Source organism: Coloeus monedula, assembly GCF_965178545.1.
Source record: "Coloeus monedula genome assembly, chromosome: 1".
Taxonomy (NCBI): domain Eukaryota; kingdom Metazoa; phylum Chordata; class Aves; order Passeriformes; family Corvidae; genus Coloeus; species Coloeus monedula.
The window spans coordinates 157,496,500-157,522,893 of record NC_138781.1 but is presented as its reverse complement, the minus strand read 5'-3'; the positions used below and the strand labels follow the sequence as shown (position 1 = coordinate 157,522,893).

Sequence of the window (26,394 nt, the reverse complement as noted above, 5' to 3'; positions counted from 1 at the left end):
TCTTTGATCAATTCCTCTATATCAAGATGAGGTCTATCACAAAATTCCCTGGAGTGAAGAACAGTATTTCTGAGGTAGGAAACTTGTCAGCTGTAATGTTTAATAATTCCAGGGGTGTTTTAGACCTGACAGCAGGAAGCTTCAAGCAGATGCCAGTTAGACTGAAGTCCCTCAAGAAAACATTTTTCTTTACACTTCATAGGCAAGTGCTTGTCTTTGGCGTGTTTGTCAGTGGTGTGGAAGTGCTGTCACCTGTGGCTTTGGATACTCTTGTTTTGCTGGTGACTCCTGAAAAGGTTAAAACATGGAAAAGTCATGTCCCAAGTATAAAAAGGCCTCTACAGGTTTTCAGGCATAGAATCATTGAATGGTTTGGGTTGGAAAGGACCTTAAGGACCATCTTATCCAACCCCCCACCATGGGCAGGAACACCTTTTTGGTGGTATCAATCCGTATGTGGCTATCAAAACTTCCCTAATGGGAAGACTGAATATTTTGACCACCAAATGCTCTTTGAGGGGCTGGTGGGTGAAATAACCCAGTCCTGTCAGAAAGGTTGGCACTGATGTACTGAACCAACCCTTTTAATGAAGTTCTTTCCTTTCCTGGCAGTTGTACTGAACTGTAATGAAGTTTACATCCCTGTCTTCCTCACTGGCTGAAAAGTTCTGGGTTGATTTAGTAATGAAATGTGTCAAATAATTATTCAAATGCTTTTAAATTTTACTTCATTAAATAAAAAATTTGACAGGTTTCTGCAAAGGTTGGTGAACGTGGTTTCTGGGTTCTCCCGTGGGTAAAACAGCATGAGAGGCTGGCTTGGACTGTGATAGTTGAGAGTTCTGACAGATTTAGGAAATGAAGAAGCTCTCTTGAGACCACAGCTTGAAATTACAGACTGGTGTTCACCCTCTCCAGAGGATTTTAGGTTGAGGTTGATGGTCTTTATTTGGGATTCTGGTGCCTCTGGTTCATTACAGACTTGGTTTAGACATGGAATTGAGACTTGCTTGACAAATACAAGTATTTTGAAGAGATTCTGGAAGGTGTCTCATTTTTGGGTTATTTCAAAAGCTAATTAATGTATAGAATTGAAATGAATATAAGGATGAATATAAGTGTCCCTTTCCATGGCAAGGACACCTTCCACTAGACCAGGTTGCTCCAAACCTCATCCAACCTGGCCTTGGACACTTCCAGGAATGGGGCATGAATTTAAAATACAGAGATTGCCATCCTGCAAAAGCAATTTTTTTTTTTTTTTTTTTTTTTTTTTTCTGAAGGAGAAACTTTTGTGTGCAGAACTCCTGGAGAAGAGCTGGAGAATGAAATGCCTGAAGACTCATCAGGTCTTCCCCTTGCAGGAAATGCAGCTTTCAGACTGTTCAGGTTTTGCAAATTTAAGTCTGCCTTGAGTTACCAAGTCCAGGGAGTTCTTCAAGTTTAATTTATCTGTGTCATTTTCGTTGGCAGGGGGTTTCTCCCTCTCTGCTCCACTCTTGTGGGATCCCCTGGAGTAATTTATCCAGGTCTGAGGTTACGACGTAAGAAAGACATGGACTTCTTGATGTGAGTCCAGAGGAAAACATGAAGATGCTCCAAGGGCTGAAGCCCCTCTGCTCTGGAGAACAGCTGGGAGAGCTGGGGGTGTCCAACCTGGAGAAGGGAAGCCTCCAGGGAGACCTAGAGCCCCTCCAGTGCCTAAAGGGGCTCCAAGAGAGGTGGAGAGGGACTTGGGACAAGGGCCTGGAGTACCAGGACAAGGGGAAATGACTTCAAACTGACAGAGGGAAGATTTAGATTGGATATTAGAAACAAATTCTATGTTTCTTTATGTGAGGGCGGTGAGGCCCTGGCACAGGGTGCCCAGAGAAGCTGTGGCTGCCCCATCCCTGGAAGTGTCCAAGGCCAGGTTGGATGGGGCTTGGAGCAACCTGGGATAGTGGAAGGTGTGCCTGCCCCTGGCAGGGAGGGCAGGGCTAGATTTCCAACCCAAACCATCCTATGTTTTTGGGGTTTTGTTGGGTTTTGTTTCCTTGTTTGTTTTGGTTTTGTGTGTTTTGTAGTTTTTAATAACTTTTGAGCCTTTAACTTGCAGAACCATCAGCTGAGCTTGGAGAGTCTTCTATGTGTCCGTCAGGCACTGTTAACTCTTGTACCTGTTTTTGGTAATTAAATGAGCACTGAAGGAAGGCTGTGCACATTCTTGCAAACCACTGGCTGTAATACACAGAATATCTTGTATTCTCGCTTGGGCCAGCATGGAAAGAAATACCTTGAGGGTTTATCTCTGTTCTCTTTATTCCTTTATATTTATAAATATATACATGACTGGGAAGAAAGAAAGAAAAAGGAATTTTGCCAGGGAGTGAACTAAATCACAGAGTAACAATACCAGGGAGGAACATGAGCAGAAGCAGCAAGGGTCAGCCTGCCTTAATGAAATTACACCGTTTGGGGCTGTTATTTTAAGAGCTTTTCCATCTCGCTGTACCTGAGCACCAGTGTCATGCTGTTAAATCCAGGAGGCTGAATTGCTTCAGTGTGCTCTGGGACAATGTCCTGATACAGGAGGGAGGCTGTAATGGTTCAGGTTAACTCATACCAGCAGCTGCTGTAATGTTTGATAGCTGAAGTGCTGTTCCCTGTGCTCTTCCTTCTCTTGCATAGGGGAATATCAGGAACTGTGGGTCTGTGGTGGGGGCATGCTGATTATTGCCATGTTTTGAACAGTGGCTATTGTGTATCTGGGCATGAACCAGTGTGTGCCCAGGTGGGCAAGAAGGCCAAGGGCATCCTGGATTGTATGAAAAATAGTGTGGCCAGCAGGACCGGGGCAGTGATTGTCCCTCTGTGCTGGCCACTGGTGAGGACATGTGTTGAGTGCTGCATCCAGTTCTGGGCCCCTCATTTCAAGAAAGACATTGAGGGGGTGGAGTATGTCCAGAGAAGGGAAAAGAGCTGGGAGAGGGTCTAAAGAATAAGTCCTATAAGGAACAGCTGAGGGAACTGGGGGGGCTCAGCCTGGAGTACAGGAGGGTCAAGGGTGATCTTCCTGCTCTCTGCAGCTCTCTGACAGGAGGATGCATCCAGATGGGTGTTGGTCTCTTCTCTCAGGGAACAAGGGACAAGACAAGACAAAATGGTCTCAAGCTGCACCAGGGAGGTTCAGGCTGGACATCAGGAGGAATTTCTTCATGGAAAGGGTTGTCAAACATTGGAAGGGGCTGCCCAGGAAAGTGGTGGAGTCCCCATCCCTGGAGTTGTCCAAGAAACACCTGGACGTGGCACTCAGTGCTCTGGTCTGGTTGACAAGGTGGAGATCAGTCAAAGATGAGACTTGATGAGCTTAGAGATCCTTTCCAACCTAAATGATTCTGTGAATTATGTTGTCCATAAAGTGCGCAGTTAAACTTGCTGCTATTTTTTTTTCCTTCCCCCCCCCCCTCTTTTTTTTTTCTCTGAGTAAGTGAGGGTTTCAAACAAGTGCACTTGAATTTGGTTGCCATGGCGTGTGCCTGAAGTCTGGTACAGCTCCTAGAAAGCACAGCCTTGACTTTAAGAATGGATATCACAGCTGAGATCATGGATAGCTGATTACAGTCCTCGTCTGCCTGAAGCATCTCTGGGAGCAGGATGCTCTCCTGAGGATACAGTGCACTCCATAATGGGATGAAGGATAGCTCTGTGCCTTTCTGAGGGAAGCCAACACGTGGAGATATCTCTATCGCTGTGTAATGCCTTCCTCAAGATAAATGCCATGGGAAGCCGGCAACGCTGGACAAATTTGCTCTGCCATATGCTTGTGGAGGAGTGTTTTTCTGAAGCTTTTGTGTATGAATGGTAATCATAGATTTGGTTTAGAGAGATGTTTCTGAAAGTGTGAAGGGAAAGGAAGGGCAGCATGGTAATTTGAATTAATTGTAGTGTTTATCAAGTCAACATCCAGTGGAGACCAAATCATTATGTAGTCTCATATTTCACTTGTAAAAAGCATAATAACTGAGTAATGAATCCAAGGTCAGATTGAAAAAAAGGGATACACCTCCAACATCGAAAACATTTTAAGTTCTTATCTCATAATACGTGAAATGGCTTTGGAAGCAGACCATAGTGGGGTGGGTTTTGCTTGTTTGCTTGTTTTTCCCTTTTAATCTGCAAATAGATATGTGGAGATAGTTCTTTGTGCTGCACAGAGCTGAGAACAGCCAACAAAGACAAAAATTCTTGTCTAGCACATGCATTAGGAAAAATTTCCTCACTGAAAGGGCTGCCAAGCCTTGGAACAGGCTGCCCAGGGCAGTGGTGGAGTCACTGTCCCTGGACAGATTTAAAAGATGTGTGGATGTGGCACTTAGGGACATGGGCTAGTGGTGGCCTTGGCAGTGCTGGGGGAAGAGTTGGACTCGATGATCTTAGAGGGCTTTTCCAACCTAAACAAATTCTGTGATCCTGTCATTGCTGTGGTAGGAATTAATGTTCTAAGACCTTTGGCTCCCTTACTGGAGGCAGGGAGAAGAACAAAGATGCAGAGCCTTGAGCAAGAAATCCGAGAGCCACGACCTGGATCTTCATCCCCTGGTATCAGTAGATCAAATCCAGAGGTACCAAACAGTGCCTGCATTCACACCCTGAAACAAAAGGGTTGAGTTGCTGGTGTTCAGTCACATCCTTTTCCAAAAGTCCTGCCAGGACTGATGGGATAACTGGCAGTTTAAAGGATTGCTCTGTTTCCGTCTGCTCCATCACCCACAGGACCACAGCAAACAGAAAGCCAGTCAGCATGTCATGTACATGTGAACTGCTCCCTCCTCCTTGTGGAGCTGAGCTCTGTCCGTCTGGCTGTTGGAAAATGGAATGTGAGGATTTAGGAGCAGAAAATTGAGAACTTTTTTGGCTGGTCTGAAATGAAAAAGTGGATATTTTACCCTTCTGACACATGATGAAGTATCTTTTGGTATCTAGAGACAGCACTGTCATGGGACTAGGCTGTTAATATGTTATGTGAATGATGGTGGTATCAGGCTGTGCTTATCCGAGCTAAGCCCATTTTAATGATCAAAATCTTGAACTTAAAATTTAGGGAAAAATTTTGGACAAAATGAAGCAAAGGGACAATCTATCTTTTGTACGGAATTTGTAGAATCAGCATTGATTAACTGGAACTGCAGTAACTACCCACTGATTAAAGTCAGTTGGGTTTTGGTGGTTTATTTTGTTTTTTTTTTTCTTTTTTCCTTTTTTTTTCCTTCTAAAAAACCTTAATTATATCTTCCATGAGGGTTTAAAACCAAAAAATAAAAATAAGGCAGGTGGAGAGCCTTTGGTTTCCACCTCATGAAAAAGAAACGTAAGTTTTGGTGGCAGAAGATCTGTAAATATTTTATAGAATTCAGCCGGGAATCCATCTGGACCAGATTTCTTTTTTTAGCCTTTCATTCTTTTATAATTTGTTTTAATTTTATCTGCAGAGAGCGCCTATCTCAACTTCTTGGATTGAATATTTGAAAATGGATTTTTAAAATGTTTCCTTGCCAAATAATGGCCTGTAAGAGGCAGGTGTTTCCTTTGAGCAATTTAAAGTGGGACTACCCCTCCCTGCTGGGGCTGCACATCCTCTGTTTTTGCACTGAAACAATTTATTCTGAAAGATCTGCAGTGTGTACAGTGCCTGGCAAAATTTAATTGAGGCAGTGGTTTATGATACCTACTTGAAATAACAGCAATACCTTCTGATTTTTATAGGCATGTAATCATTAGGGGCCAGATTCTCATATCTTTCATGGAAAACATTTAATCCTTGGATTAAGGCAGCACAAAGGAGGAGGCACTGCTCTATTTGAATATTTCTGGTCTCGTTGTGGAACCCATTAGACACAACTCCCTGCACCCTCCCAGTGCTTCCATGATCTTAATTGTCTGAATTGTTTGTGGCTTTATTTGACCTTAAACTATTCCCTTTATGCTCCAGTTGCAGTGTTTTAATTTTCCTCTTAATAGTGAAATTGGGGTTTGATTTGAGAGGTACAACAGATAAGCTTTTCTATCCTCTTTAAATTTAAAGACAGTTTTCATTTTTGCATAGGTGATGTGTCTTTTGAGCATTCTTTTTTTCAAGTTAAATGCGACTTAATCAGGTTATTTACCAAGGGGAATACAAATCATTGAATGGTTGGGTTGGAGGGGACCTTAAAACTCATCCAGTTCCAACTCCCCTGCCACAGGAAGGGACACCTTCCACTGGACCGTGTTGCTCAGAGCTCTGTCTTGAACACTTCCAGGGGTAGGGCATCCCCAACTTTTCTGGGCAGTCTGTTCCAGTGCCTCACCACCCTCACAGGGAAGAATTTCTTTCTAATATCCAATCTAAACCTGTCTTCTTTCAGTTTGAAGCCATTCCCCCTTTGTCCTATCACCACATGTCCTTGTAAAAATGTTGAAGAGGAGCCATGAGCTTTGAGTGGTTTTGGAAACAGAGAGGTGTCCTCAGACTTTCTGTGATGTGTCTTCAGAAGAGCTTTATGTGCTCAGGGACTCAGCAACCACCACATCCCGTCCCCTCAGGCTCTTCTGGACCTCTTAGATCCTCCAGTGAGATAAGAGAGGAAACAAAAACCTGTGGAAAGGATGAAAACTCCCCCACTTTTTGTCCAATTAATTTTTACCCAGGGCTTCTGTCATTGCCTTTGTCTCTTTATTTTTTGGGGAGTGGTGGTGGTGACAAATCTCCTCAGTCCACCTTTTATTTTTTTGACATTTCCTGCATAAGCTGTTCCATGCTTTTCACCTCATACTTGAATTTTCGGTTTTGTTTTCCCCATCAAAACACTTTTTGCTGTCACTGGCACCTTGCAGCTGTAATTTCCATGGAGTATTTTGTGTCTGTTTGGTTTGGATGGCTTCCCAAAGCTTTGAATGTAGCGCAAGCAAACGGTGCAATAGAACATTTGAAATACAGGTTCTTTTGGTCCTTGTCCCAACTCCATTACAGAGGTCTCTTTCCTTTTATGTTTTATTTATTTTCAGAATGGCACTTTCTTCAGGCTGAAAAAGGTTTCTGAGGCAAAAAAATACCAGTTAAAAACCTGGCTGATGGCTACAAAGGGCAAGGAGAAACAATTCTCAAATGTGGATCCTGTTGTTTATGTAGAGTCAAGTCACTAAAAACACCCACCAACCAGTAAAATAATGGGACCAGCGAGATTAGACAAGCTTGGATAGAGAATATAAAAAATCAAGTGTGGGAGTCTGTATTTCTACTCAGTATTGCACCGCTGTATAATGATGTTGGAATGGGAATTCCTGTGTGATGGAAGTTCTGTGGGCATTGCTGTCACCAGCTGAGAGCAGTTACAGCAGAGCAGAGTCTGTCTCTCACCTCACCTTACTGAGACTTAAATATTTTTATACCTGATAACCACCTTAATTCACGTTCATCTCGAACAGGGATGCAATTATACGACATAATTACAGTATTCCTGTGCAGAGCAGTAAAATGAAGCACAACGCAGATGTATCTTTTGCATGCTCTTAATCAGGTGTGAACTTGGCACCTGTTAGTTCCTTGTTCCCATTCCTGACTTTCGTCTCCAAAATGTGTTTACCTTCATAAACTCAGTGATGGATTTAGATTTGATCTGCCTGGAGACAAGATGCTCAGCCACGAGCCCTTGGTATGTGACAGGCCTCTGTTAATGCTCTTGCTTTCTCCCTCATCCTTTCTCTTCTCTCTTGAGTGATGGGGATCTGGTTATCTTCAAACCTCACTCTTAGGGCTGGGTCTAGCCTTGTTTATAAGTCCAGATTACTGGGGCTGAGTGGAGCCATCCTCACCATGGCCATGGAGAGAGGTAAAAGAGAGCAGCTGACCAGAAGGGGCGAATTTCAAGTAGCCTGGCAGCTCTTGAACTGTCTGGTTTCGTGCTCTCCTGAAAGATTTCCTTCTAGAATTGTCACAGGAAGAGATGAACTGGGTCAGGACAGGTGTGTCCATGGAAAATGAACCAAATCCAGGCTGTTTTGTGAAGAACATGAGAGAAGAGAAAACAATGGGCTTCTCCCACTGTTTTCCCATGTTCCTTCAGTCAGAGGTGGTACATTTAATACCACACAATGTATTTTTGTTCTTCCTTTTTTCCCCTCCTTCTTTTCATAGTCCTGTTGCATTTTTAAGCCTGTGTAAGGTTTCAGGATGCACAACAGTCTGTGGCATGAAGTTCTTGCTCTTTTAGGCTTTACATGAGGGTTACCTTCTTTCTTTCTTTCATTCCTGTTTCCTCCTGGATTTGCTTCATTACCCCACAGTTCTTACACTGGAAAAAAGAAGGAGAGGTTTGCCTTTTCCAGGTGGCTCAGGAATCCATGGGGTGTTATTTTATGGGCTTTTCCCACACTCCAACATTCTTTTCCCAGTCTGATGAGACATTAAATTTTCAGTTCTTCTACTGTGTTAGGAAAAAAGCAGTAGAATTGGATAAAATGTTGAAAAGACTGATGAAAATGATAAATTTAAAGGTAAATTTTCAGGGATTTTTAAAATCTGTTGTATGTCTGTGCTTCCCAGGAGCTGCAAACTTCCTCCACTCCTTCTGTCTACTGGAAAGTAGGCACCTCCTGTGTATTTTGACTGGCTCTCCGCTCTTCACTGGCTGTACTAATTTAAGTCTCTCCCAGTAGCTATGGGTGCACACTGAGAAGTGAGGGTTGATCTCTTCTCCCAGGTAACAAGTGATAGGAAAAGAGGAAATAATCTTAAATTGTGCTTAGGGGGGTTTAGATTGGCTGTTAGGGAAAACATCATCACTAAAAGGCTTGTCAAGCATCCAAACAGACTTCCCAGAGAAGTGGTGGAGTCGCCATTCCTGGAGGAATTTAAAAGATGTGTAAATATGGCACCTGGGGACATGATTTAGTGGTAGCTTTAGCAGTGTCTGGTTGGACTCAGTAATCTTAAAGGTCTTTTCCTGCCCAAAAAATTCTATGATTTAGGTGCCTTAATTTGCAGCTGTTTCCCATTCTTCTGCCAGCACAGAAGGCTGTGCATCACCAGTCAGATCTTCCAGGCCCAGCCAGGCCTCACGGGACATCTGAGATGGTATTTGGCACCCACATTTCAACAAATGCACCCTACACTGTGCGTCCTGTCTTCACCAGGGTCTTACATACAGTTCATAGTATAAAAAATACAGCCTCTTTCTTGGTGGAAAAAAATGCAGTCTGCATTTTTAAGGGCAACTCTTCTCCCCTGTGCAGGCTTTGCCACTCAGCTGTTTTGCCTTGGCTCGCTCAGGGCTTGGCGTTCCTCTCACATGAGTCACGCGCTGGAGCAGAGCTGCTTTTCCTCCCTGATATTTGCTCTGGGTTCCCTTTGGTCATGTGCTACACGAGCTAATGAGCAGGAAGGAGGAGTCCTCCAATGCCCGGTTGTCATGGTTTAGTATAGTTTGTGTTTTTAGTAAAGAGGGCATCAGCCACGGAAGTGATTCTCTTGCAGAGAGGTGCTTACAGCTTCCTCTGTGACCTGACAGAACCTATCAGCTGGCTAGTTTGAATATTGACAATTTTTTAAGCCACTTTTAAAAACATTTAAGAACAAACAGAGGCTGGGAAAGCTCTCTTGTCTTCCGGCCGTGGTGCGGCCCTGTTCCATCCTTGGCCCCCCACAGCCCTGCTCCGTGCAGGAGGCGCGGCCCGGCTCCCCACCCCCCTCCAGTGCGGCCGAAGGCTGCCCCGATGCCTGGCAAAGATCGTGTGACCAACAGCGATAAGTGAACTCCAGCTGTGGGGCCGGGTGAGAGTAGCCCTTTCTTAGTGCTGTAAGATTCTCCAGAACAGATGAAGCCTGCAGACATCAATCCTCTCCCAAGTCAGAGGAAGAGGGAAGGTGAAGGGATGTGAAAAAAAAAAGAGACACCAAAGTCAGTGAAGCAGGAAGAGCTGAAACCCTGAGGGAGGAGAAAGAGGAGATGCTTCAAGCTTAGAAGTTGAAATTTTGTTGTAAAGCTATGGTGGTGATGGACTATGATATATCAGAGTTGTAATTTCATGAAAGCATGGGGGGGTGGAGCGTTCAAACTGTACTTGTGAGCAAAAGTACCTGTGCTGAAATAAGCAAATGACAGTAGCTGTAATTTGATGAGGACCCTTGCTCCCAAGGAAGGAGAAGATCTCTATTCCTAGAGCTGAAAGTGATGAGGACCCTTGCTCCCAGGGGAGGAGGAGGGCCTCTATTTCTAGAGATGAAGATGCTCCCAGAGATGGGTGAAGAGAACCTTTGCTTCTGAACAGCTCAACTTTAAAATGGTACCCCAGTAGCTCAGGATTGGACCCTCGAAAGCAGCTGTGGGGAAAGCTGTAAATCGGGGGAAGGGACTTTCCCATGCAAGCAGAGAACCAGCTCGGGCAGCTGTCTCATTGTGATACTGAAGCCATGAGAGAACTTCTTGTGGAGATGTCTCCATAGCATGAGCAAGAGAGACTCCTCTCCCTAAGAGAACTGAACAAGGTTATTATAGAGGTGGTAAACTGATTGAAAATCTCAAGGGATGTCTTTTTACATTGTCAGTGGGAGAAGGGAGAAAGGTGGGGGGAGGAGAAGTGTTCTGAAGGTTTGGTCTGATTTTTTTTTTTCTTTCTTTTAGTTCTGTTAATAAACTTCTTTATATTCTTTTAAGTTTTGTGCCTGCTTTGCTTTCTCCTAATTCTTATCTCACAGAAGCAAAATAAGTAAGTAATGGAAATATTTTGAACCAAACCACTACACCTGTGAACTGGGAAATTGGCTGAAATAGGGCTTTTTAGGATCTCTTCATAACTGATCGGAGGCTGTGTCAGAGCAAACCTGGCCAACACGGTTTTCACAGCATGAGGGTGGATGTACTCCAAAATATTTGTCATTAGGGTGAAAGAAAGATGGGAAGGGGATGAATTTAGCTCTCCACAGGCTGCCTCGGGCTGATAGCTGTCTCTGCCATCTCCTTAGCAAATGCTTTGTGAGTGGAGCTGGTGTGGAGAAGACAAACTCCTTTGACAGCACATATTTACACACCCAGATGCTCCATGTTCGCTGTCTTGTTGTCCTGGCCTATAAAGCCTTCAAACGAGGTGAAATCTCTTTTCTCCTGCTATGCTAATCCTGTGCTCTCTTACCACACTCTGCTGCAGGCAGGAGACGTGGCAGGAGGCTCTGCTCCATCGTGGAGCATCCCCGGCTAATGAGGGTTGGTTGTTAGCATGTTTTCTGAGGATTTGTTGCTGTGTCTTTCTGCTGCGTCCTGGTGAATGTCTGTGGTGAAAAACATCTCTACTGCTCGTTCCTCTTCCGTCCATGTTAATATCCATCCTGTTGCCTTGTTGCAAGCAACCCCAGCAATTCCTTGCCTCTCTGTGACTTTGCGTCTACTGTGGAGCATTCCTTACTTTAAAAATATATTTTTTTAAATGTTTTTTATTTGAGGAGGGGGAAAGTTGAAATAATCATGGTGCTCACTGGGCTTCCCTCCTGGCTTAGGGAGATTGTGTTGTGGTTTAAAAACACAGGCAGAAACTCCTGTGAACAGCAGATTGGTGGGATTTTAAGAACCCCTTGAAAGAATTAAGGGATCAACCATGTTCTCTGTCAGTGAGGGGTTGAGGCAAAAGCGAATGAGTTGGAAAATTGACTGTAGTTTTGGTTTTCCTCAAATATGTACAATGGCAGGTTCACTGGAAGATTTTTAGCAAATTCACTTTAATCTGGCTGGAAAATTGGCTCACAGCCACTGCTGACTCTGGGCTGTGATTCATGAAAATTTCTTCACTAAGAGGGTGGTCAGGCACCGGAACAGGCTGCTCAGGGAGGTGGTGTAGTCACCATCCATGGAAGCGTTCAGAAGGCTCGTGGAAGTGGTCCTTGGGGGTTTGCTCGTGTTGGGTTAGTGGTTGGATTCAATGATCTTAGAAGTCTCTTCCATCATGATTCTGTGATCTGTTGAGTTAGATTTATGCTGGACTTAACTGACCTCCATGATGTCCCACAGTCTTGGTAGGAAACCTGCAATGAAGATACCAAGTTGTTTTGTGTTTCTTGACAAACCGCAACCAAAGGTAGAAGTAGATTCTTTATTTCCCACTGTGCCCTATGTCTTCGCCAGACCATGCTGCTTCTCATTTATCCTTTTGCAAGATTTATTTATAATGTGGCTGGTGGTGAACGCTGGTGTAGGTGAGAGCATATTCTGATTGGGTATGTTGAATAACTATTTTTCTGCTTTGGGTAGTAGAAATGAGTTATGTTTGGTGATGGAGGAGCAGGATCCTGGGATTTAGGAATCTATTACTTTATTAATTCACCCATTTTGCTCTGCATCTTCCTCTTCTAAGAAATTGCAGTTCTGTCTATCAAGATGTTCCTGTGGATTCAGAATTTGTTGCCATCCTCAGATGCATTTTTCATTATTCTGTTGAAATCCAATATAAATTTATAAATGCCATTTCTAATTTTGTTAAGCTGACCTAGTGTGGTGCAGTTGGTCTCTGTCCATTCGTGCGTGTACATCTTTTATAATTAATAAGTTTACTCTAACGTCAGAGTAGCAAACTAGACACCAGTTCCCTCTTTCCTGTGTTCCTCCTCCCTGTTTTTTATTACAGCAAATAGACATTAATATTCATCTTTTGTAAGCAGTGAAAAGGCAGATGAAACCTGGATTTTGAACTGACTGGAAATTTAATTTTGCTGTTCACTGAAATATGTAATACTTCTGTGTTTGTCTAGCATATGGATAGATTAAGACTGTTCTACATGCAAGGTTCACAAAAAGTAGACAGCATGGCACAAAATGGCAAATAGAAGAAGGCAATACAGGTAAAAATAGAAAGAAAACCCTTGAGGTAGAAGCAACAGAGTTTTGGAGCATTTGTATTCAGGCAGTTCAGGTTTGAAGCTGTCTAGATCTGCAGGAGCCAGAAGAAATGTTTAACTGTTGTATTAATGTCAGTTTAAAAAATAGGAAGGATGACATCACATCTTGATCAAAATGAGCTCAGAGTGACCTGGCACTAAGTCATGTAAGCACTGCCATGATATAGCCTGGAACAGCAGAAAACATTACACACAGCTCAGTGCCCAAAAGATCTTTGGTCTCCCAAACACTTGGGAGCCTCCTTTTCTCTTGATCTGAATTCCTCAGTAACACAGCATCCTGATTGCTTTTCCAGGAATAAAAGTATTTGGGTCCTGAGGGCTGGCCTTGCTTGTGCCATCACTCTGTCATTTATCACCCTCAGCTGCTGCTTTGGGGAACCAGACTGTCTTGGGGTGTGCTGCCTCATGCTTTGAGGCTGGAAGGCATCCATCTTTCCATGGCATCTGTGATCCTTTTGATGGAAGACTTTTTCTAGCAGGTAGTTTTGCTCTCAAGAAGTTTACACAGCTTGATTGGGGGGGGGGGAGCAGGGGGGGTCTGTGAATCTGAGATTCCCAAGGTAAACAGAACATATCCAGCCCTTCTCCTTGGCATTTGCCTAAGGCCAGCCTGTCCCTGGTGCCTCGTAGCAGGGTTTGAAGCCTGTCTTCTGTCCTCTTGTGAGAAGACGTGCAGTCAGGTAGATTTGGAAGAAGCGTCTGTGTATTGAAGTGGCAGCTGGGACTGACATGAAAGGAGAACAGCAAGCTTCCAGATTGCTTTCCTTGCCACTGCTCTTCATGTCTGATGTGCAGACATTGGTGTAACGTGAAATGTGTACAGATGAATTGCATCCATCCCTTCCTATCTGTATTGCTTGTGGTTTCCTTCTCCTTTATGTTTCATGTCAGTCCATCAGACCTGAAGCCCTCTGACATCAACATGAGGTCCTGCGTGGAGGCATCCAGAGCTTGGTGGGGTTGCAGGTGCCTTTTGATGGACAGGAAAGGGTCTTTTCTACCTGATAGGCGCTGCTATAGCTGCAAATCTTGGGGATGACTGAGTGATGAAAGAAGGGGATAGACAGGAACTGTTCCTGTTGGCTTTGTGTGGTGTTGCTGAGCTGGATGAAAAATGAGATTGAGCAAAGGGTGCAATCAGATGTGCTGAGAGCAGACAGAGCTCTTGGTGTCATCGCAATTAGAGGCCGAGTGAACCGGCTGTCTCTGTTTGTGGCTGGTGTGTATCTCCATAAAATGTCATGGATGTCTTATCTCGCTGTCTCTGACTTTGCAGCCTGTCCTGATCCTATCTCTTCCTGGGACAAAATGCTCTGCTGCTGTAGACACCTACAGTGGCAGCTATTCACAGGAAAGGAAACCAAATCCATTAGGAAGTGATCAGGTGCTTTCCTCAAATAAGGACTTTGATGAGGAGGAATGCAAAAAGAGAATTTTTGTCATTGTTTCTTAGCAAATCTTGAGAAGAGCAGGAGCAGCTCTTTTCTGAGATAATCTCTGCTGGTTTTACTTTGCACCTACTCCACAATGCCTCTGGGCCATGGGCATTGCTTTGCTCTGTCGTGCACTTCAGTGAAGGAGGGGAGACGAGCACGGTTCAGGGGGTTGGGTCAGGCTGTTTACAGTCATTGGTGATGTCACACCAGTCAAGTACCACAGAAGTGTCTCTAGAAGCTTCTGGAAGTCTGTTTAATTTGTACAAGATTATGGATATTATGCCCTGGGGGTTTTATTGTTGTTTTTGTTGTCATATTTTGTGTCTTGTCAACCTAGGCTAGACAGTGAGGTCCTCAGGCTGTGGGGACAGGGATGACTTCACTCTTCCATCAGCTTTAGAACTCAGCTGGGAAGCAAAGTGTGAGGAAATATCTGTACTGCTGCACCCCCAGTCCTGCTGCAGGCAGGGCATTGCTCCTGACCACCCCCCTGCCAGGCATTTCTGCAGCTCCTGAACACTGCTCTCCTCTCCTTGCCTGCGCAAAGCCACCCAGGGACATGATGTTAATATTACAAACTACACAAAAGATCCAGAAGGGAATAAATTACCTCAAAGGCCCAGGGTGAAAAAGAAGAAAGTCGTCCCCTCCAGCTACTCTGATTGACCTCTGACAGTTGTGTTATGAGGCACTCAGGGATTTGTGCAATGACACCAACTCGATGCTGAAACCATTGAGTAAAAAACCAACAAAACAAGGTGATTCAACAACAGAGCTTGTTCATAAATTCAGTCTCTGGGAGAAAGGGAAAAGAGACAATTTTGCAGGTAAATTCCAGGTTTATTGAGTTTTGTTTTTAATAATTGAGAGAAAATCTAAGAAAAGAAGCTGAAAAGCAGCATGTCTGGGACATGAGTGACAGAGTCAATCCTATGTGGAAGGCTTTGCAAATATGCCTTTTGATCTCATGACTTGGAAAAACTTTCATATTAACCAAGTGAGTCCTGATTGAAGATATCTTCAATCAGGTCTCTGGTCATTGCAGGGGGATTGTTCTAGATGACCTTAAAAAGGTCTCTTCCAACCCAAATTGTTCCATGAGTCTCTTGTACTCTGCCAGCAGGAAAGCTCTGCATCTGTCTGTCAATTTTACAGGCAGGGAAGTGGAGGCAGCTGTATGGAAAGCAAGGAAATGCTGAGTATTCTTCCTTGTGGTTCCTGTGTAAACAAATCTCCCAGTGAGAAATGAAAGGAGGTCAATCTGTTTAGTTCATCTGAGGGGAGGTTAAAAGGCAAAAGAGAGATCAAACAGCAAAGTTTTAAGAGTTGACAAGACAAAGCTCTCCTAACAGAGTGTCTGAGGCTGATCCTTCATTAACTGGAGCCTCAGGGAGGCTCTTATGGAAAGAGGTGACCTGGGCTGACCAGAGGCTGTAGGGGTTGATGTGTAAAGATGATTTATGTGAAATGATCTGTAAGCTCTTTATGAAGGTCAGGCTGGTTGATCAAAGGATTTTATCTGGACGAAAATTCTCAGAAAAATATATCAGGTGGGTCATCCAGAAGTGGAGGTGTCATCATCATTAATGAGTTCTGAAGCCCCTGGTGAAGACACTTCTCCATCAGCAAGGTGGTGGTAGAGCTGGGAAAAGAGCACCTGGACAGGATGGAGAGGTGGGGCTGTGTGAACCCAGGGAAGTTCAACAAGACCAAGTGCAAGTACCTGCACCTGTGTCAGAGCAATCTCAAACACAAGCACAGGCTGGGCAGAGAATGGATTGAGAGCAGCCCTGAGGAGAAGGACTTGGGGGTGTTGGTGCATGAGAAGCTCAACTTGACCCAGTGACTGTGCCCTGGCAGCCCAGAAAGCCAACCCTGTCCTGGAATGCATCCAGAGCAAGGTGGGCAGCAGGTGAGGGAGGGGATTCTGCCCCTCTGCTCTGCTCTGGTGAGATCCCACCTGAAGCTGTTGGGTCCCCAACATAAGAAGGATGTGGAGCTGCCTAGTCCAGAGAAACCCATGAAGGGGATCAGAGAGGTGGAGCTCCTCTGCTGTGGAGACAGGCTGAGAGAGCTGGGGCTGTTCAGCCTGGACCAGAGAAGGTTCCAGGGAGACCTTAGAGCCCCTTCCAGTGCCTAAAGGAGCACTGAGGAGGGACTTTGGACAAAAATATGAAGTGACAAGACAAGGAGTAATGGCTTCAAACTGAAAGAGAGCTGGCTTAGATTTGATATTAGGAGGAAATTCTATATTAGGAGGGTGGTGAGGCCCCAGCACAGGTTGCCCAGAGAAGCTGTAGATGCCCCATCCCTGGAAGTGTCCACGGCCAGGCTGGATTGGACTTGGAGCCACTCCTCTGAGTTTGGTGGTACCAGCAAACTTGCTGAGGATACCCTGTCCCATCATCCAGGTCATCAATGAAGATGTTAAACAGGGCTGAACCCAGTATTGTCTGGTTTTATCACCTCCAGGTGAAAGAAGACCTTTCTCCATGTTGCCTGTTCCCAGAGGTGCTCCATCCTTCCTCATAGGCTCTCCCAATGTCTCAGTTCATCTTTGAGCTTTGGTTTAGAGCTAGTCCCTTGTCTTGCCCAACAGGAGTGTAAAGAATGTTTTCCTCCCTGTCTTTTTGCAGCAGCTTTGCAAAACTGAAGGATTAAGTCTTCCCATCAATCTTCCCTTCTATAGGACAAGCAACCCCATTTACTCAATCTTTCCTATCAGGTTATATTTTCTTGACCTGTTGTCATTCTCTGAGTTCCCTCCAGACTCTCTTCAGTCTCTGAAAAAATCTTTGCTGGAGCCTGTTGCCTACAGCTTGTTGCCTGCTCCTCAGTGTGGGGTCAAGCAAAAGGTTTGCTTCCCTTGTCGAGAAGATTGTAATCCTATTTACACATCCCGTGATGATGCCTGCCACTGTTACAGGAAATGTCACTGCAGATCCGTGTTCAGCTTGAAGTCTGTGGCATCCATCCATCCTTCTCTGCAGCACTGGCCAGCAGCTCCCCATCCTCTGTTGGTGCTTTTGTTTACTCTTTCTAAATTCAGGCCCCTGCAGTTGACCTGGATTATGCAGCGCCTTATTTCCTTCGTTGCACATCACTTCTGGTTTGTTAAGATTGTTCTGGAGGCTGGAGCTGTCATCTAACTCCCCTGTTGGGTGCTGTGTGTGCGTTTGACGAGGACAATTCCTGTTCCATCATCCAGCTCACTGCTCAAAATACACATGGGGAGAGCAGAGTATGGTGGACGCCATACAAAGATTGTTCTTTGGTTGTGGCAACAGACCACTGGGAGCATTTAATGGCTTTAAACTGAAAGAGAGTAAGTTTAGATTAGGTATTAGAAAGGAATTGTTTACTGTGAGGGTGGTGAGGCCCTGGCACGGGTTGCCCTGAGGAGCTGTGGCTGCTCCATCCCTGGAATTGTTCAAGGCCAGATTAGATGAGGTTTGGAGAAACCTGGTCCAGTGGAAGGTGTCCCTGCCCATGACAAGGGGTTGGAACCAGAGGATTTTTAGGGCCCTTCCAACAGAAACCATTCAATGATTCTATGATTTTTCTGATTTAAAAAAAAAAAAAAAAAAAAATCCCTGCACCTCCAATCCATTTCTTTGGCCATGCAAACATGACAGCCTAACAGGATAATATCAGCTGTTTCTCTGCTAACTTCACTACCTGCTAACTTCTATAAAGAGTTGAAGGTTGATTTGATATGACTTCTTGCTGACTTAAAATGGGCTGTCATTCTGGTTTCCACCATCACATACTTTCAGTGGCTTTATTCCAGTGTTTTTACAGGAAATGGGAAAAAACCTTGTGGGTTTGCAATTTCCTTACTCTTCTTTACTCCACCCGTTTAGTAAATAGGCACAGCAAGTGTCCTTCAGTCTGCCAAGAGGGCCATGAACTGCCCTGATGCTGCTTCAGGTATCACAGGAGGAAAATTGCAGAATCCCAGCGGTAGGAAAGAACCTCTGGAGGTCATCTCGTCCAAACCCCTCCTGAGAGCAGCGTCACCTAGAGCCGGTTTCTCAGGCACATGATCAGTCAGGGCTTGAATATCCCCAAGGATGGGGACTGCACAGCCTCTCTGTGCAGCCTGTGCTGATGTTTGATGACTCTCACCATAAAAAAAACCCCACAAAATAAGCAAAAAAGCCACTCCAACCCCAAAACAAACAGGTTTTTTACTTTTTGAAGTGGAATTTCCTGTATTTAAATCCCTCTTGCTTCATGTCCTGTCACTGACCACCACCAGGAAGACTCTGGCTCCATCGTGTTTGCTTCTTTCCATCGGATATTTTTACACCTTAATACCACCACACCCTTCTCCTCTTCAGGGTGAACAGTCCCAACTCCCTCAGCCTCTCTATGGGAGATGCTCCCATCCCTTAACCATCTTTATGGTCCTGCACTGGATTCTCTCCAATATGTCCATGTCTCTCCTCCTTTCCCATTTTTTTCCAGTATTGTCTGGAAAGAAATGTCCCAGCTCATGTCTTTCTCAGCCAAACTCAAATTTAAATACATATCACTTGTCTGAAGTGCTGCTGTGGTTTAATTCCAGCTGGCAAATAAGCTCTCCACAGCCATTCCCTTGCCATCCCCAGCAGGTTGGTGGAAATGAAGTGGATGAGTGAAAGCGAGAAAGCTTGTTGGTTGAGATAAGAACAGTTTAATGATTGAGACGTAATAGTAAAATAATAATAATAATAATAATAACAACAACAACAAACCAATTTCTTCCATGCTATAACCTCACCTTTCATTCCCACCACTAATGCTGCCCACCCAAGTATCTCTAAATGGAGACTGATGGGTGTAGAACTCCTAAATAATCTTGCCTGCTTGGTTTTACTTGCCAGTATCTTTCCTAGTCCAAGAAATATGGACCAACTCTTTCCTTGAGATCCTACATCCTACTGTTCTACTCATGGCATGGTTGGCTTCTACAGGATATACAAAGCAAGAAGTAGTTGAATTCATTAAAATACAAATTAATGCCCCTGGCAGGATAGTTGTCCTTTTAGTCTGGCTTGGATGTGGTTATTCTTTTATTTGTATTTTAGGTGATGAGGAAAAACCTGTGATAAAATCTTTTTTTCTTCTTTCTTTTTCCTTTTTTTTTTTTTTTTCCCTCTGTGTCTAGTATGTTAGGAAATGCTTGTTCCAATTTGTACAAACTGCCTTCACAGTAAATTGGACACGTCTCCCTGAGGAGCAGTAGACAAAAGAGTTGGGAAGTGCCATGGGGATGGGGAGGGAAATGCTTTTATTGCCAATCAAATTAAAGGCATTTAGATCTGCTCTTAAATTTTCCTGTAAATATACTACTGTGGGGTAAGAATGTGGCTCCAGAGCTGTGTGAATAAGGGATATTTCAATAGCTTGGTAGGATGGGGTGGGAGGTGCCTGCTGCTAAAAAGATTGGTTAAGCTACAATAAAATATTTCGTTTTCAATTCTTTCTATTTTTCCTCCCTAACAAGGAGAAAAAGCTTTAAAATGGAAGCACGTCCTGAAAATGATAAATCAACATGAAACACTTGGAGTGCTCTAAAAGCCCTGCTTCTCTCCCCCTTTCACACCACTCTGTTGGAGAAAAAATAGACACATTCACTGTTTGCCAAAACAACACTTGCCCAGTTGTAATCAAGTCATTTTACAACAGGGTGTAGAATTTTACTCCATGTTTGTTGTCTGTGGCCTTGGGGAAGTCATGGCAGGAAATGTTTCCACTTGCTTATCTCTAAAGAGGCAGGGTGGGTAAGGAACAATCTCTGTACAGAGGCAGTTCCCAAGCTGTTTGGTTGTCCCACATCCCTGCTTGCAGTGGTCTTAAACTGTGGGAGATAAAGAAAATAAGATAATTCCTTATCTGTGCCCAGAGACTTTCTTGTAACCATCTTTCATGTGCCCATATTTTCCCAGGTAAGAGTTTTGCTGGATCTTGGGTTGCATTTTGTGATGAAGGTTGTGTTGGTAGTTCTGAGCTCACCTGAGACCTGGGAGAGCTGAGGTTTGTTCCCAGGTCTATCACAGACTCCTCAACTAAATCTTCAGCTGCTTCTTGTAATGTTTTGTGGTTGTGATCAAGAATTTCCTTCAAGACACCACAGAATCACAGAATGGTTCGGGTGGGAAGGAACCTTAAAGATCATTTCATTCCAACCCCCTGCCATGGGCAGGGATACTTTCCACTAGATCAGGTTTCTCCAAGCCCCATCCAACCTGGCTTTGAACACTTCCAGGGTTGGAAGAGTCACAACTTCTCTGGGAAGCCTGTGCCAGGGCATCACCACCCTCTGAATATAGAATTACTTCCAAATATCCAATCTAAACCTACCCTCTTTCTGTTCAAGGCTATTACCCTTTGTCCTATCACTCCATGCCCTGCTACAAAGTCCCTCTCCACCTCTCTTGAAGACCCTCATGAGCTACTGGAAGCTGCTCTAAGGTCTCCGGGAGAGAGTACAGTTGTAGGGTGTATTTCCATGGAGCTCATGGTTTTACAGTTTTACACAGCTGACACGATGGGTTGTTTTGCTGTTGAGTGTCTCGCAAACCCGTGATTTACAACTTTGCTCCTTGGTTCCTCCTGTTTGCTCCATTTTCCGTCTCCTTGAAGCACACTCCAGTACACACCCTCACCCTCTCTCTGGCTGCTTGGGCTTCACAGCTTGGCTTCCATAACTTTGGGCTGAAGGCTGTTTCCCTAAAATGAAGGATTTCTGGTCGGGGGGCACCTGCAGCCTCTTAGATGCCAGTTATGTGTGGATGTGGTACACTGAGGCTGGCTGGGGATGCTGTACTCTGGATTTTCTCCACTTTTAATGGATTTAGCTCCCAACCATTTCTCTCTCAAGGTGGTTGCACTTTCATCCTCTTTCATGTGTCTGGCCCAGTTAAGGGAGGATGGCAAGTGATTTCTTTTGGTTCTGAAGTTTCGCTGGCTGGTGCATCTCAGTGCTGATTTTTTTGCTTGGTTTTGAAACTCTGAAAGGAAAGAAAAAGGGGAATGAAGTAGAACAGGTTCCTGAGCCATCATGTTCCCAGTACAGCGCAGAACTGGGATTTTCTGGTGCTTTACTTTCCATGGAGAACAAACCAAAGGAATAGCTGCAAGTGTCAGTCAGTGCATCCAAAAAGGGACTTTAGCCCTTTCCTGAGGTATCTGTCAATGAGGACATCATGTGATACATGTCATGTGCCACAGAAAGTGGAGGCCATTCCCAGCTTTTTGCATGTCAGAGGGAAAATGGCTGGTCCAGAACATGAGAGATTTGAATATCTGAGCCCAGAATGAAGCATCGCAGCTCATGTCATCCAGCCTAACACCCCAACATGTTTCTCAGTACAAGAAAGACATGGACCTCTTGAAGCAGGACCAGAGGAGGCCACTAAAATGATCAGAGAGATGAACCAGCTCTGCTGTGAAGAAAGGCTGTAGAGTTGGGGCTGTTCAGCCTGGAGAAGAGAAGGCTCTGGGGAGTCTTTAATGAAAGTGGCCTTTCACTACTTAATATAAGAAATATGAAGACAGACTTTTTAGCAGCACCTGTAGTGATAGGACAATGGTTTTAAATTAAAAAGATTAGATACAGAATAGTTATAATGAAGAATTTTATTTTATGGTAAGGTAAAACACTGGACCAGGATGCCCCATCACTGGAAACATTTCAGGCCAGGGAGGTTGGACTAGATGACCTTGAAGGGTCCCTGCCAACCCAAATCATTTTGAGTCTGCTGTCACACCAAAGATGTTGCAATTCTTGTTGGATTGTAACCTTTTTTTGTGGTAGAAACACCTGTTTGGGGTGGTATTTTTATAGCCTTGGTGTCAGAAAGCAGAAGCTGGGTTTGGTCCTGTATCATTTCCCAGCTCATACAGCACCTTTATCTCTCCTCTTCCTTTGCTGCCATCATCTCCATGCCTTAGAGTTGAACTATTTTGATACCAAAACGCTGGGACACTGCTGAAGTGCTGGAGGATGTCTGGGTGAGGCATTTCTGTGGATAAGGAGATGGGAAGGAGGAAGAAGTTGTCTTCCTCTGACTGCTGCATTTATTTCATTCTGCTTCTGCTACCTCAGGCCTTGCAGGCAAAATAACTCTGGCTCCAATATTTCTACTGGAGGCCCAGGAGATTGTAGCAGCAAACTGTCTTTTTTGAGAGCTCATCAGGACTGCAGTGTGATGGATAGACTCCAACCAGCTGTGTACTGGTAATGTTCCAGAAGACAGCTTTACCGTTTTTTGATCAAGTGCTTAAGTCTTTGCCTTCTAGCTCAGGATCTCAAAGCACTTTGTGAACAGGGAGGAATTAAAAGTTGCCCTTTATCAGTGGAGAAAATAAGACACAAGGAGGTCAAATGGCTTGCTTGCCCTCAACATCATTTGTAGTCCAGACAACCTGGATTTTAGTGCTTTTAATTTTTTTGCAGGTGGGCATCCTGAAGTTTGGAGATTGCCTTGTATGTTCTATTTGCCTTTTCAGTCCTCTTTTTTTCTTGGACTGCTGGGGTTTAACTGACTTTTAACAGGGCTGTGCCTGTCTTTTTCTCTGTTTTTTAGGTTTGGAGTGCAATCCCGCATCCATCACTATCCAGAAAATGTCTTATGGATCCATTGATGGGAGTGGATTTGGGAGCAGGAACCCATTTGGAGGCCCTTCGAGACAAGGCTATCAACCTCTCGGTGAAGTATTGATCCCTTGCTGTAATTTATTCCACCTGGCTCCCTGAGGGCTGAAGTTTGACTTGCTCAGGTTCAGTGTGGCTGCTTTATAAATATCAAACCCTCACCAGGGGTCATCTCTGACACTGATTTTCAAAGGTGAAATCCAAACTTGTTCAGTTTGCTTTGTGTGATTGAGGCCCAACATCTCACCATGCTCAGGATTTGAGGCTGCAGCATGGGAGAGCAGCACTAATGAGGGTTTTTGAGGAATTTTGGGGGACCAGAAGGAGAAATGCATTATATTCTCTAAATTGGCTTGTGTCTTTTCTCATCTCCCCATCACCTTTATAAGAAGTTTGTCTCAGTGGTTGTTCTAGGGCTGGCTGACGGTGGGAGTGGATGGGAAGATGTACAAAGTGCAGTGGGCTGTGCTTTCCCAGAGGATAACTTTGCGGTGGAAGCTGCTTGAACCTGAGAAATATGATTGGATGTGGCAAACAGGATCAAAAACTCACTCAGGAAATGCTCAGACCATAAACAGTGGCTTGCAAATGGCCGTGGATTCTTTCTTTGTGTCATTTTTTAAAGCAGACACTAGACCAGCTGTAGGGCTGATCTGGGCTTATCTAGTCTGGATTTCAGCAAGCCTTTTTATCTGGAACTTATCCTTCATTTTGTTCGTGGAGCTGGCTTGCTCTTGTAACATGGCAAAGAACTCTCTTTTCCTTTTTTCACCATGGAAGAACATTACCCCTCTCTCCACTTGCCTTTGATTTCAACTGGGCCATTCATTAACACAGCATGATTTGGTGTTCATGTTTTGAGGGTTGCAAATGTTCTTTGGGAAGCATTTCTTTGTTTTTCAAATAGCTGTTCTCCCTGGATGGAAATATGAAAAAAAAAAAAAAAAACAAATACATAGAAGTTTTTCTTGGGTTCCTGTTTTCTTACAAATTTGGGTTTAATTTTGATTTTTTTTCTTTGAACAGGAAGAAGGTATTGAAGTAAGTGCAAATTGTCTGTTCAGTTGTGAATAGTGGTTTTTAGGCTGTTCTGCAAGGCAAAATTAAAGGCATAAAAGCAAGGAAGAATGGGATACTTGGGCACAATCAAAGAACCATAAGAAAAGAGAATTGAAATGTGGACTAGACAAACAATGAATCTCAGTGCGCTGTAGCTTGGATTTTAAAAAAATGAGTATTTATTGTGCTGTATGAGTAACCCACTGTTTTTAATGCAAATTCACAGAATAACTCAAGACACTTGAAATCTCTAAATATCTGAAGAGATCCCTCATTGTGCCCAGCTTGCCCACGGCTTGGCAGTTGGAGCTGTGATGCTGAAGGGACCCTTAGTGGATGGCAAAGAGGAGCTGGTGTGGAAAAATCAGCTTTTTTGGAACAGCCACGGTGTTGTTGGCTACCCAGCAGAGCCTGTCCATGCTCTGGATTATGGCTGGGAGTTGAGTGCTGATTTCCACCAGACATACACACATCCTGTCTGGTGGCATTGCCATGGACACATCTCCAGGGTCCTTCAGGGTGGATTTTCCCAGCCAGCCAGAATTGGTTGGTACCTTAGCTAAGCATCCCTGTGGAAGAGATTGTGAGGAGAGGAACCTGTTTGGTTCCCATTGTCCAAGGCACCTTGGAGAAGTTTCCTTTCTGTGTGTCTCAGTCAGAGACTGAGGCTTTGTTCAGCCTTGAGGAAAGAAGGCTTAGGGGAGACCTTTTCACCGGGTTCCAGCACTTAAAGGGTGGCTACAAATGAGGTGAAGACTCTCTTTTCACATGGAAAAGATGTGGGATATTGGTTCGAGTTACTCCTGGGGAGATTCAGTTATCAGAGACTCAGACAAGAGGAACATTTTTTTGCAGTGAGAACAATCAGCCTTTGGAATAATCTCCCCTGGGAAGTGGCAGATTCTTGAACGATGGACAATTTTAAAGTTCATCTGGATGGAGTGCTGGGCCATCTTGTCCAGGCCGTGCTTTTGCCAAGAGAGGTTGGATCAGTTGATCTTTGAGGTCCCCTTCCAACCTGGCATTCTGTGATTCTGTTCTGTGCTCATCTGAACCTGGATCCCTTCGCCATGGGAGACTGACACATTGGATGCCTTTTGTCATACTACCCCCAAATATTGCCATTAATTAAGTGTCAGGAGAGGGTAATGCAACACTAATTATCTGCCTCCTGCTTCTCGATGATGGATGACTGGTTTGCTAAGAAAAATTGGCTTTTGTATTAGATCATGGTATGGCTGGAACAAAGGAGCGTGGCCTTCCGGCAGCATTTGTGTCTCTGCTCTCAGCAGGGGCAAACCTTGATGGGAATGTTCTTTGTGAGTTTTAACCTGTCCCTCTCTTTATAGATAAAAAATAAATAAAAAACCCCAGGTATTCCTGCAGGTAAATGTCCAACAGTGGTCCAGTGGTAATATTCAATATCCAACAGATATTGAATCCAACAGAATCCCTGAGATACTGTGACAATAAAAGTGACAGATACAGAACTGCTTCATCTGTAATACAGAGAGCAAAGGAAAGGGGGCTTAGGCTTTGTTTGCTTTTGTTTAGTGAAGGGTGATACTGCCATGGGGGTTTCCTCTGTGCTTATGCATCTGTTTGTCTTGGCTCTGTCTCCTCCATGCTCGATCCAAATGTGTTGCCAGGATGGGAAAGTTTAATTACTTGAAGGTGACCCCTTGGCTCCGGGCTGATGTGATGATGGATGGACTGAGAGCCCATCCTCAGGCCATGTGGAAGTTAATCTTGCTGACCAGCCTAATTAGAGAGGTCCACAGACTTGATCTGTAGCAGTTTGGGAAAGAATCCCAAGGCAGTGTTTTCAGCAATTTGGTTTGCCCTGGACACCTTGGTGTCAGAAAACTCTAGTTCAGACTCTGTTTTTGATGGTGGATATCCAGGGTTTCCTGGTGAAAACAAAAACAAGTATTTTTTTCACTCATTACTTTTTGATATCGGCAAGGTTTTGGGAGGAGTGAGAGGGAAGCTCAGCAGAATTCAGATATTCTGTAGCCTTAACCAAGGAGCACCCTAAGGTGTGGCACAAGCAGGATCACCAGGATTACCTGGAGTAGAGCACTTTGGTGGGTTGGCTGTCCCACAGCCACTGAAGGACAGCCAGGAGTGGCACGTGGACGCATAAGCCGTGTCCCTGCTTTGCAGTTGGGAGTTACAGCCTCCTCCAGCAACATCTGCTTTTCATATCCTCATTCTGATCCCCAAAATCAATGTAAACCTGTGTGTTCCCCTGTTTCCTTGTAGGAGCTTCTCTGGGATTCAGCTGGGCATTGGTGTTGCATGGACAAATTAGAAAGCAGGTAGTAGAAAGTTACTGTTTTGTTTTGGTG

The 26,394-nt window shown here is 44.3% G+C and overlaps 1 protein-coding gene across 4 annotated transcripts in view; it reads left to right on the top strand.

Annotated features, from left to right (window-relative positions):
* Nucleotides 1–26,394, top strand: part of TSNARE1 (t-SNARE domain containing 1) — a 461,526-nt gene that overhangs the window by 78,045 nt on the left and 357,087 nt on the right. For all 4 annotated transcript variants that reach the window (XM_082283165.1, XM_082283162.1, XM_082283164.1 and 1 more), the window contains exon 4: nt 22,917–23,039. In XM_082283165.1, the coding sequence (XP_082139291.1) occupies nt 22,955–23,039 (85 nt within the window). In that variant the 5' untranslated portion in view covers nt 22,917–22,954. The remainder of the gene's footprint in view (nt 1–22,916; nt 23,040–26,394) is intronic.